Consider the following 12,430-nt stretch of genomic DNA (forward strand, 5'->3'; position numbering starts at 1 on the left):
ATAGTGTCAAAAGCCAAGTTTTCTAGTCTCTTAACATTCTATAGAACTTTATTTTTTGATCGAAAGCATGCTTTATATGATTCTTCCTTTATTCCTTTTGCTCCTTTTTCCTCTAAAGATGCCCAACACAGACACGCACGTACACACACATGTACACATGTACATGTACATATGCACACATGCACACACATGTACCCAGACACGGTATCTGTCTCTTCTCTTTGCCCTCCTCCATGTGACTTTTCTGAGGAGGTAAGATTTCTACTATAACCTACCACTCTTCACATTCAAATGAAGGAAATGGCAGATTGTATGCCCATCTTGTTGTTAGGGTAAAGTGGAATTTTAAGATTGAGTGTTATTTATAACACTGAGTGAGATGTGTATAAATGGAGAAAAGTCTAAATGTTCATCTGTCGCCTCCTAACTCAGGGTAGGTCTTAAGACTTGGATATTTCTAGTTAGGCTCAGAAGAAGATGGCCAGTGTTAGACAAGGAAGCCCAGTTTTCAGTATCTTGGCAATCCTGACATTGTTCCTTTACAAGTAGAGAAGTCAAAATCCAGAAGCAAAGGGCTCATACTGTATTACAATAAAAGATTCATGGGAGGTATGGTGGCTGGCTTATTTATAGTTATTGCCTCAACTTTAAAGCTGCTATATTCTACTGTAGTAGAAGGGACTCTAACTTAGAAAACCTAAATTCTTTATTAAGTGAAGCTCCCCTGTGTTCTTTGGTATGGATTCCCTGCGCGTGCGCACAGCCTCACATACTCTCACACAAGGGCCCTGCTCCCTCACGCAGACCCCATGCCAAGATTTTCTGAGGAAATAGATTCTTGACGTTTCTTCATTAATTCAAGAATGTGGCATAAAGGTTACAAAATGAACACAGGCGAGCAGCTGCTTTGATGGTGAACGGCCTGTCCCCAGGGAGGCAGTGGTACACTCTTTCCACCGCAGCAGCCTTAATGACTTCAAATACCTTGGTATTCATTTACATCCTCATTTAAATACTTGGTAGGAAAATAATTACACTGAGGTGTTTGATGAGATGAAATTTGATCTCAGCAGATGGAGTAAGGCTTCCCCTTTCATCAGCGGGGGAAACCAAGTGTCATTTAAATGAAAATCTTCCTGAAATCTCTTTATTCTTAAATTTGCTGCCCATATCCCCGAGGAAATGCTTCCATCAAGAAGGCTTGGTGAGATTGGGAAAGGATACCAATTTCAGAAGTAATTGTCATCAGGTACAGCAAGAATTTTCCCCCACCCCCAAGCGTTTTTTTAAACGCTTGCTGTGGCTTTCAGGTTTTGGCTTGAGATAATACACAAATGTGAATTTGAAAATGCAAGTTTTTCCCGGCCGGTGTTTTGGATCCAGATCTGTGTGCTGGTGACACGGGAGAGTGCCAAACACCGCAACCCTGTCGGCCTTGAATAGTCCACCGCACTAGCAACGGGCCTATGAGACAAGTAGCATGTTCACCCGTACCCGCCTCCCCAAGCTGGCATCTCACTGCGATGCGGCACTTGAGTTCCCAGGCAGTGCGGAAGCTAGTGTGGGAGGAGAGAAGGAAAGCAGTTTCATCCACGGTTTCCATGGAAGCAGCATACCATCCTTAGTGCTCAGAGAGGATCTGGTTTCAAGGGAGGTGACTTTTTACAGGTACTTGCTGCCGAAAAATAATTTTCCTGCCAGAATAGACTGTGAGTGCTTTAGCCTGTTTTCACTGTTGACTGTTTATTTTACATTTCGCTTGCCGGGCAAGATTTTGCACAAACGTGTCTGGATTTCCTATGGAATTTTCCCGAGAACGTATGTAGTCTCTGTCCTGATAGCGTGAAGACCAGCGACCCCCACCGGCTAGAGCTGCTGTTACCCAGGGGGCACTTCAAGGCTGTGGCTCCCGTAGTGATCCGAGAGACATTTCACTTGCATCTGGCCGTCTTATTGGCCACAGCAGGCTCAGTGGCAAGTCAAAAGGCGATTCAAGGGGGCAGTCTATTTCATTGAAATGCCCTGTGGGGGCACTCTGGCTGCTCCAGGGTTTCTCTTACACCGTGGACTGGAGGGCCAGCTGTATTCTGTGTGGTGGGTGGGAGGAAAGGGGAGCCAGCTGCACACTCGGTGGCTAGCGGCCAATGGAAAGTATCCCAGCCTCCTGCGCTCTCGCTGTGGCAGTCCCGTCAGCTGGAGCTCTTGTTCCCTGAGGCCAATGATAACTGGGCTTCCCGATGCGCCTGTTAGCCCTTTGTTTTGGGAAAACCAGACTAGTCCAGGGTGGGGTGGAGGGATAGAGAAGACAAGAAAAGGCACCCAAATTACAAAACAAATCAATACATTTACAATCTGTATTCTTTGTAAAAGAAAAGAAAAGCATAACTCAAAAATCAGGATGGAAGGAACTGGCACTTTTCTATAAGCTCACAGAGGAATGACTAACAAAGAAACTACTCGGTATAATGCAGTCTCGTCCAGAAAAGCTCCAAGCCATTCCTGTCATACTCTTGGCAACTGGTGAGGTTTTGTGAAGGGATCTGGGAAGAAGTGGGGTCTTTGGGTGGACACTTTTCTTTGTCTGCAGCCATGCTGAACATCACCTTTCAGACTGCCCTGTCTTCTGTGCCTTTCTTGAGTGATTGGGCAGGATGAGATGAGAATATAAACATTTGAGATATTTCAGTATGTCTTAGTACTTCGAACAATCATCTCTCAGGTGTGTTCCTTTTGAAGACACCTCTCTTCTGTGTTATGGATTACACACACCTACCTCCCCCTGGCCTTTTGAGCTCCATTTTGGAGAGACGTGAATGCTGTGGTTTTGTGTTATCAGTTACTTTTTCTGACTAGAAGCATTTTAGTTTCAAGATACTACAGTGGGTCTAGTTGACAGTTGATCTTTAGCCTAAACCTCATCCAATTCAGACTTGCTCCTTGAGATCTCAAATTTCAGGGTATTCCTACCTTCTTTGGGAACAGGATTCACCATGGTCTGTGTTTGTCAAGGTGTATCAAGGTGAGTCAGAGCAGCCCATCACTGGTTTGGGTTATTTATTTGATCTTGGTTTATGAAGGCTCAGAAGAGCTCAGAGGTTGGGTAGTGTTTACTAAGAGGTGGTAGGCTAGTTGGCTGCCCACTAGGTTGATGTAAGAAATGACATTCCTGTCTGTTTTCCTAGATATTCAATGCGACAAGAGAGCTGTCTAACACTGCGGCCTATCAGTCTGTCCGCATCTTCTCTGTGTCGCTCACTGAGGCAGAGCAGGAACTGGAGGACCTGGCCAAGATTGACTTGCAGTGGTCTAAACCCACCTCAGGTGAGTGACTGTGGAACGTGTGCCATCTCTTGCGTACTGGGTCAGTGCCCTAGGAGGACTCTGGAACCCTGAATTTGGTTCTGATCTATTTATTAGGATTCAGCCACCCTTATACTCATTTCTCGTTGACTCTCCACCTGAGTTCTGGGGGTAGCCACTTCATGCATTTCTTCCCAAGATTCCCCCCTGCTCTGAGCAGATGACACTTCCTTCAGCTTCACTGAACAGACTGAGGCCACTCACATGAGCTCTGCCAGCATCTCTCAACACTGCCTCAATGCTCTTCTCTTTTTCTCTTCCTTCCTTTGTTTCTGTGTCTGAACACAGCTGAGTGCTGTCCTTTCAGGGCTACCTGTGATGTGGGTGCTTCCCCTTCCAGGGCCTTCTACCCCTCGAGCTCTGGTCTTTCACCCCCATGTCCATTCAGCACAAAATCTTTATTTCCCACCTGTTCTGTGTCAGGCTTTGTGCTGGGCCCCAAGGACACAGCAGTGAGCAGGACAGACACAGGCTCTGCTCTCAGATTCTGCCTTTCTTTTACTCTCAGCAGACAAAACAAAACAAAACAAAACACACACACAAACATGACAACCCCCCTTCTCATGGTGTCTCACCACTCTCCTTTGCTCTGTTAAACTTTTCTAGAGTATTTTATGTCCTCATTCTTTTCACTGCCTTTTCTATGTTCACTCTTGGTAATTTGTCTTCTCCTTCCACCTCAACAACTTGTTCACCTCAAGGCTGCTGCTGTTCTTCCATTTATACACTCTGGAACACTCTAGCCCTTGACCCTGCTGAAGGACACCTGTTCTCATTGAGCTTGTATTCCAGTGCGGAGGAATACAGGAAATGCTTAATACAATTAGTAAATTCTATACAAAGTGTCTGGTCCTCAGTATTACACTATCTGAATTCTCCCTATGAGAACTCAGGAACTGAAGAGATTTGGGTAAATTTTTGGATAAATCTCTTGGTCTATGAACTCTCCTTACATGGTATCCCAAACTCAGGAATCAGTTAGGTTTGGATAATATATTATACCTTCCTATTATCCCCCTTTTACTCTCTGAACTCTGAGACCGAATACATTTTTGGGGATCAAGGGATAGGGTGGATGGGGGTGTAAGCTAATGAGACAGAACTATATAAATAAAATACATCAGGGGAGGGGGTGCAGTAGGACTGTTGGGGGCTGGGATGGGGTCGTGGTTTCTCGTTGAGGGTGGCCATGGGGGTCTCAGTTGAGAAAGGCGACGTTTCGGTGATCAGCTGGCAGAGGCGAGGCAAGCAGGTATCTGGGGAGGAACACAGTAGGTCAAGTCTCTGTCATATTCCAAATCTCTGCCACCTCCTCTGCTGTTGTCATGTCATGTCTCTCTGACTGCAGCGGGGAAGGTTGGCCGGTATGAAGGAGCCGCCTCTGATCTAATCATGGTACTCCTCCCGTCTCAATGTCCTCAACCCCAGTCACCTCTATAAAGTCCCCTTAGCCACTTCGGGTCACACACCCATAGGTTGCAGGCATCAGGGTGTGAACATCTTTGGAAGGCTGTTCTGCCTTCCACACATTCTCATTCCCAAGCCTTTTCAGTGGCTTTCTGTTTTCTCTCCTCCAAGATGTGATTCCCCTCCTGTCTTATCTTCCACTCGTCCCCTTTTGTGGTCTAGGCTCCAGTCACATACTTTTCAACATTTTTCCTACTCTGTGTCCTTTTTTAATATATTGTTTCCTCTGGATAGAATGCCAGCCCTGCATTCCCTTTCCCTTCCTTCTTATTTACCTTTTCCTTATACCTAACTGTCAGTGGACCCACCTTTATACCAGCTACCCACAGCCACCCGGCACCAGCCAGTGAATTTACTGACTCTGCATTAGGTACTAGACATCGGGGATCCAGAAGTGAAGAAGATAAGGGCCCTGCCTTCGAGTAGCTAATAGTTAAGTGGGGGTAAGGAAAACACTGTGCTTAGAAGATTAATGGAAGCACAGGAGAGGGGGTCATTCTTAGACTTTTTGTGATCTTCCTTTCATTTGATATTCTTACTTTTGCTGTTAAAACCCCTTACCACCTGTTTGTACCTCCTGAGGCACTTAACCATATTGGGTCGTCTATTTTATTCAGTTGAATGTCTTATTCTGTAGAATGTAAGAGCTATGAGGAGAGCCTCCATGTCTCTCCATATCTCTTTATTCACTGTATCCCAGCCATCTAGAAGTGCCTGGCACCTAGAAGGCGCTCACTCAGTTTCACAGTTCATTTGAAATTTATTTGAATTCCCAGTATTACACTGTCAACTTTTTGAGTGCCCGCATTGTAGAGAGTTTGGATCTTTTGCAGTGCCAACCCGGTGACTTATATGTAAACTACTATGTTTCTGTCATTTTTTCTTTAACTTTTTCTGACCAGAAAACTTAGGCCATGGAGTTTTCAAGTACATGTCAGCAGTGTGCTGGCTCTTTGGGCGTAACCTGTATGACACATTGCATTATCCCATTGGGCTGATCTCCTCCTCGTGGGGTGGGACACCCATTGAAGCCTGGTCTTCTGGAAGGTCACTGAAAACCTGTGGTGTTCCTACACGAGGGTAAGAAATCATCCTGAAGTCTGGGAGAAAGCCTTGGAAATTATGTAAGACAGAAGGATCATGGTTTCCTTTGGGGAGCCAAATCTGTGTTAAATGTCCAAATATGTATTGAATGTATGTAACTTATTCTGTGAACATGTATGGTATTCTTTTTTTTTAAAGTTTATTTATTTTTGAGAGAGAAAGAGCGTGAGAGAGCGTGTGAATGAGTTGGGGAGGGGCAGGGAGAGAATCCCAAGCAGGTCCTGAGCTGTCAGCACAGGGCCTGATGTGGGCTTTTTACTCACAAACTGTGAGATCATGACCTGAGCTGAAACCAAGAGTCAGACCCTTTACCAACTGAGCCACCCAGGTGCCACCGTAAGGTATTATTTTTATTGTCATCAGCACCACGATCATCTGAGAATATGTCAGGAAGCAATTATGATCCTTTTCCTTAATAATAGTGATAGCTAATACTTACTGAAGGCTTTCTCTTTGTTGGATACTGTTATCATCACTTTATATGTATGACTTCACTTAATACTCCCAACAACCTCTACAAGTGTAGATACTGTTAACATACTAAGCTACTAAGCTTAAGTCTCAGAGGGGTTTAGTAACTTGCTCATGGCTACAGCTGGTAAGTGGCAAAGTCTGGCTTCAATGTCTGTGCTCTTAACCACTGTGCTCTATTGTCCATGAGAATAAACACTGTAACATGAAGAACAAATATTCATGTAATCAAAGAGATGTATTAGTATATTGATTATGAAAGCACGATCAGGAAAAGCTGGATCAGGAAGAACACATGGGGTGGGGAAGAAAGGAATAGTTATTAAAATCCTGACACTAATATTAACACAGAGATTAATAGTCTGTGAACTGTTTTCATAAATATTATGTCATTAAATCTGGGAAGGGCCCTGGAGAGAGGCTGAACTTCAGCTCTTGGTATAGCTTAGGTAAAGTCATGCCTGTCGGGGAGGGAAGACCTTCCACTTTGGGACTGACAGAATGGCCTAGGTAGAGTGGGAGGGATCTAGATAGAGCCAGGCTTCCCAGGTCTCTGGGGACGTGAAGGGATGCCATCAAGGGTGTGGGGAAGTGGGCATTCTCATCCACACCTCCCATGAGTATAAATTCATATACGTATTTTACAGAGAAGTTTAGGAACATGTTTAAAGCTTTGAAAAAAATGTGCCCTTTGACCCAGCAATGTCATTTCTGGGCACTTATCTTAAGGAAATAAGCCTATATGCAGTGATTTTAGCTATAAGGAAGATAAGCAAAAAGCTTAAAAAAATCCAAGTGTGCATCAACTGAGTACTAGTTGAGTAAATTTATTGTCTGCATGAGACACTCACAAAAAAATACTCCTCTTCTCTGGTTTTAGTGACCTTATCTGGAAACTGGGATGGCCCCCTCTGAACTTGTACTGACTGATGCATTTATCCTGGGAAGAACCTGGATAGATATGAAAGTTGGAGGCTATTCAACATGTTTTCATGGGAAACAGAGTGGTTCGGTCTAATCTTGTGTTGCTATCATCAGACGTTTACCCCAGATGAAAGTTGGATAGACACTCAGTTTAGGGACCATGATGTGATCGGTCACTAGCTCTCTCGTGATACTTGTGCTTCTTATCAATTTTAGGTTCGCTCAGTCTGATTCTGTAACCGGTCCCAGTAAGAACTCTGTTCTCTGGAATGCCATGATCCATCCACTACATAATATGACTCTGAAAGGGATGATATGGTACCAGGGTGAGTGTTAATTTGTTGTTTCTCCATTGTATTAGTTAGCTTTTGCTGTGTAACAAACCAGCCCAGGATTTAGGGACTTAAAACAATAATAGTTTTATTTGGCTCCCCATTTGGTGGGTTATTGGGGTAGTTTTCCTGTATCGACTACTTTGGTTAATTTCTTTCAGGATCTTTTATGTGTCTTTGGCCACCCGGCAGGTGTCTGGTGGCTGGATGGCCTCGGATGGCCTCTCCCTCCTGTCTGTTGTCTGCTGGAGTACCCTGGTACTCAAGTGGTCCCTTATCCTTTAGCAAATTAGTTCAGATTCTTTATCATTTACACAGCAGCCTCAGGGTTGCAAGTATATCAAGAGAGAACAAACCCCAGAGCTGAAGCACTCTTCAAACCTCTGCTTGCATCATGTTTGCTGATGCCTCCTTGGCCAGAGCAAGTGACAAGGCCAGTCCAGAGAGACTGCAGGAAGACTCATTCCCTAAGGGCACGGGTAGAAGTTGGGGAGTAACGTGTGGCCATGTTTGCATCTACCCCAACCCCCTCTCATAATCTGGACTGTTTTTAGGGGAGTCCAATATAAATGTTAACAGGGACCTGTACAATTGCACATTCCCTGCGCTCATTGAAGACTGGCGTCAAGCCTTCCACCGTGGCTCCCAGGGGCAGACAGAGCGTTTCTTCCCATTTGGATTTGTCCAGGTATGTGTTGAGAGGAAGCAGGTTTTGGGTATTGGGGTGGGGGTGTCCTGTGGAGGTCTCTTTCCTGGAATCCATATTCCTTTTTTTGCCCTCATAGTCTGCTGGTCAAGAACTAACTGTAAGACTTAATTCATCTCAGTTCACCGATGGGACAATCACATCTTCAAAAAAAGTTAATAAGTAATATTTCTTTTATTTAACATTATTTTTTTAATGTTCATTTATTTTGAGAGGGACAGAGCACAAGTAGGGGAGGGGCAGGGAGAGAGGGAGACACAGAATCTGAAGCAGGCTCCAGGCTCCTAGCTATCAGCACAGAGCCGGACACAGGGCTTGAACTCATGAGCCATGAGATCGTGACCTGAGTGGAAGTTGGACGCTTAACCAACTAAGCCACCTAGGCGCCCCAGTAATATTTCTTATTAAAAAATGAATACATACATGTTCATTAAAGATATTTAAAAGATAAGCAAAAAAAAAAAAGCTAAAACATTTCCAATTGCACAATCCAGAATCTGTTCATGTATTTTCGCAGGAGGATCCATACCATAATACTGTACCATATCTTGCTGCTTCTCTCTCTCTCTCTTTTTAATGTTAATTTATTTTGAAAGAGATAAAAAGTATGGGAGGGTCAGAAGAGAGAGGGACAGAGAATCCCAAGCAGGCTGCATTCTATCAGCGCAGAGCCCCATGCAGGGCTCAAACATATGAACTGTGAGATCATGACCTGAGCCGAAATCAAGAGTCGGGCGCTTAACCCACTGAGCCACCCAGGCGCCCCTTGCTTCTTCTCTTCATATGTATTGCGAACATTTTTTCATGCCAATAAATATGTTTTTAAGTTTATTTATTTGTTTTGAGAGAGGGAAAGAGAGAGAGAGAGGGAGAGCATGCAGGGAGGGGCAGAGAGAGAGGGAGAGAGAGAATCCCATGCAGGCTCTGCTGTGTCGGCACGAAGCCCGATGTGGGGCTCAAACCCACAAACCATGAGATCACGACCTGATCCAAAACCAAGAGTTGGGTGCTCAACCGACTGAGCCACCCAGATGCCCCTCATGCCAATGAATATTAATCTTGAACACAATTTATAATGATTGCAGAATACTTTGAAATATGGTTGTATTGCAGTTTATTTAACTAGTTCTCAAGAAATGGACCCTTCGGTTGCTTTAAACATGTTGCTTTTGTAAGCAGTGGTGCGTTGATTGTCCTTGTAGCTAAATCACTGCATGCGTGCTTAATTCTTTCCATAAGATAATTCCCAGAAATGAAATTGCTGCATTAAATTGAACATTAATTTGAACGTGTCCTCAGGTTTCTCTGTAGAAATTTATGAATTTGTGTTCAGTGTGTACTCTTAGCAGCTATGTGTGTACTTGGCCGTGCCCTCCCTAACTTGGTGCTGTCCTTTCCAGCCCCTGTAGTGAACCTTGGTCTCTCACTCCCAGCCCACTGCCCCTGCTCTTTGCCTGGAGCACCCTTTCTCTCCTGCACTCTCCTGACCAACTTCGTCCTTTAGATCTCAGCCTGGACATCAGTTAGGAAGCCTTCTGTGACTGTCCAGCATCTGGGGTGCACCACCTCCTTTCCCCCGATGGGTAATTTCTTAGCACCCTCTCCTTCCCCCATTTTCCTTGCATGTCAGTCGCACACGGCATCATGTTTTCCTGCATCACACTTGTATCTCGGGACCTAACTGGTCAGCAGTTATTAAATATGGTCTAACACATAAATGAAAAAATATATCAAGAGAAATCACACTTTTAATTAGTGGCAACTAGACAGAGGATTCTGCTCTCGTCCTCGCCTAAAAGGAATGAACATATTTAACCAAGTTGTTGATGGCTTTGCCTTACCTGTTCAAATGACTCCTCCAAGACCTACACTCTTTAGCAGGGTGGTAAGTGGCGACTCTTCTGAAATACAGGAAATGAAACAAGTAAGGTGTTAGAAAAGCGGGGCCCAGCTCACAACATACTAATGGAACAGGCTTTAAGATTTGAATTGGACACATGCTTCCAGATGTCTGCCTCTGCATGTCCCGCAGATACCTTCTGCTCATCGTCCTCACGTGGCTTCTACCTTGTCTTATTGCACCACGCCTTTTCTTGGATGAGGACTTTTATGGACCTCCTTTCCACTTATACTGACTTTACAACCATTTTCTTTCTTCCTTCTTACCTTTGTTTTGACTTCGAAACCAGATTATTCTACTCATTATTGTCAAAATAGCCAGCCCTGTCAGCAGATCTGTATTTCTGGTGGTGGAAACTACATCTGGACTTCTGAGGTTCTTTTTCATCTTTGCCGTGTAGATGGTGATTTGAATGTGACTCCAGCCAATTCAGACCGTGTGTTGTATGCTGCTTATATGCCGTGAACTGTGTGAGGTGCTAGAGATACAGTGCGAATCAGAGAGACCTGGTCATTGCCCTTAGGCCTTACTGTTTGGCAGGAGTCCCTCAGACTCGGGGCTTTAACTGATCACCATCGACAAAACTATGTTGGTTACTTTTGGAAAACTGGGAGCACAGACATATACCTTTGAAGAGAAATAGCACATATGGCAAAATAATGGTTCAGCGCATGGATCTGCAGCTGGTCTGCGTGGATTCACATCTCAGCCCTGATGCTCCTTCGGCTCTGTGATTTTGAGCCAGATATTAAATAGGGAGATTATTATTTTAAGTATTGAATGAGCTAACTCATGTAAAGGCTGGCACATGCCAGATAATGTTCATCAGTGAGAGAAGTCAGAAAATCGGCGGCGGGGGGGACAGTTGGTCTGCAAGGAAAGATGAATTGGCTTTGTAGAGGTGTTGAATTTGAAATGATGGTTGCAATAACTAAAGCACGGTTAGAGACGCGGGACTCAAGCTCAGCAGAATGCCCCGGGCCGGACACACGTATCTGAGAGTTGTTAGTAGTGAGGTGACCGGAAGCATGGGAGGGAAAGAAGACCAGGAGGCTAGGGAGTGCTGAGGAGATGCTTTTGTACAGCGGGTGTGGAGCAACGGGAGTGAAGTGCAAAGTACATACAGTATGCTATTGTAAAGTCTTCTGAATGGGGCCCCTTTTATATTCTTTGGCTATTATATGCCTTCATTAGCGGTGGTATTTCTACTAACCACTGTGGGAGACTGAACGGCACCCTAGCGGATCTCAGAGTAGGGAAAACAAGAATTTCGTTTGGGTATGGAGTATGCTGGTGCCTCCATGTGGCCACTGTGTCATAGTGCAAGCGAGTCAAGTGCACCTGTCAAGTGCGAGTGCGTGGTGAAACTGGAGAGTTGCTGCAGGAATTCTCCACAAACGGCCATTTGGAGACCACTTCCTTGGCTTGAGCGGCTGTGTAAGCATCTCTCGGTGTTGGGCCTCAGCCTCGTACTTACCCTAGACTCTTTCTGGTGGCTCTGCTGCTGTGATCCTCCTCATGGCACTGGCTGCCGAGCATGACTCCACTTTCGGTCTGTTGGGTGTTGTGTGGGAAGAAGCAGTGTTGCTCACTGGGTCTTCTCGTGAAATTCCATTGTGAAGCTTCAGCACCTTTTATCATTTCATATGTGAAAGCAGATTTGCCGAGAGATAAGAGAACTGGAAATGTCCCCTTAATTCCAGATCACACCCCTTCTGCTGCTGTCGCAACCTCACCAGTGTTTTCCTGATGATTTTCTAGTCTTTCTGGAACAGGTCAAGAAGCAGAAAACTTCCTGTTTTCAAGCCTTCATTTGGCCACATTTGTCCAGGATGATCTCAGGTATTTGCTGGCCATGGGAGTGAGAAGGCTGTGGGGAGCACTCTCTTCATCGTGTAGCTCCCCTGATGGGGACAGAAGATTTCAAACGGGGCCCAAAGACAGTGGTTGCTCGCCCAGGATGTTTGCCAGCTTGTGGTTTGACTTACTGTTAGATCATGGTTTGTAAAAGAGGGATAATAGGTTGATGCCTCTCATTGCCTGGACTGTGGCTAAGAATAAGTTGCAGTCTACATCAGAGAACATGGTGATATAAATATCAGAGAATTAAGGAAGGAAGAAAGAGTGGGACCACATGCGTCATAGTAGTATTGGAGAATTTTTCTG

At 44.8% G+C, this 12,430-nt stretch overlaps 1 protein-coding gene across 4 annotated transcripts in view; it reads left to right on the top strand.

Annotated features, from left to right (window-relative positions):
* Nucleotides 1–12,430, top strand: part of SIAE (sialic acid acetylesterase) — a 40,732-nt gene that overhangs the window by 18,832 nt on the left and 9,470 nt on the right. For all 4 annotated transcript variants that reach the window (XM_015074085.3, XM_027036808.2, XM_015074086.3 and 1 more), the window contains 4 exons: nt 3,183–3,321; nt 5,730–5,907; nt 7,543–7,652; nt 8,213–8,346. In XM_015074085.3, coding sequence (XP_014929571.3) covers nt 3,183–3,321; nt 5,730–5,907; nt 7,543–7,652; nt 8,213–8,346 — 561 coding nt within the window. The remainder of the gene's footprint in view (nt 1–3,182; nt 3,322–5,729; nt 5,908–7,542; nt 7,653–8,212; nt 8,347–12,430) is intronic.

Source organism: Acinonyx jubatus, chromosome D1 (assembly GCF_027475565.1).
Source record: "Acinonyx jubatus isolate Ajub_Pintada_27869175 chromosome D1, VMU_Ajub_asm_v1.0, whole genome shotgun sequence".
Classification (NCBI taxonomy): Eukaryota; Metazoa; Chordata; class Mammalia; order Carnivora; family Felidae; genus Acinonyx; species Acinonyx jubatus.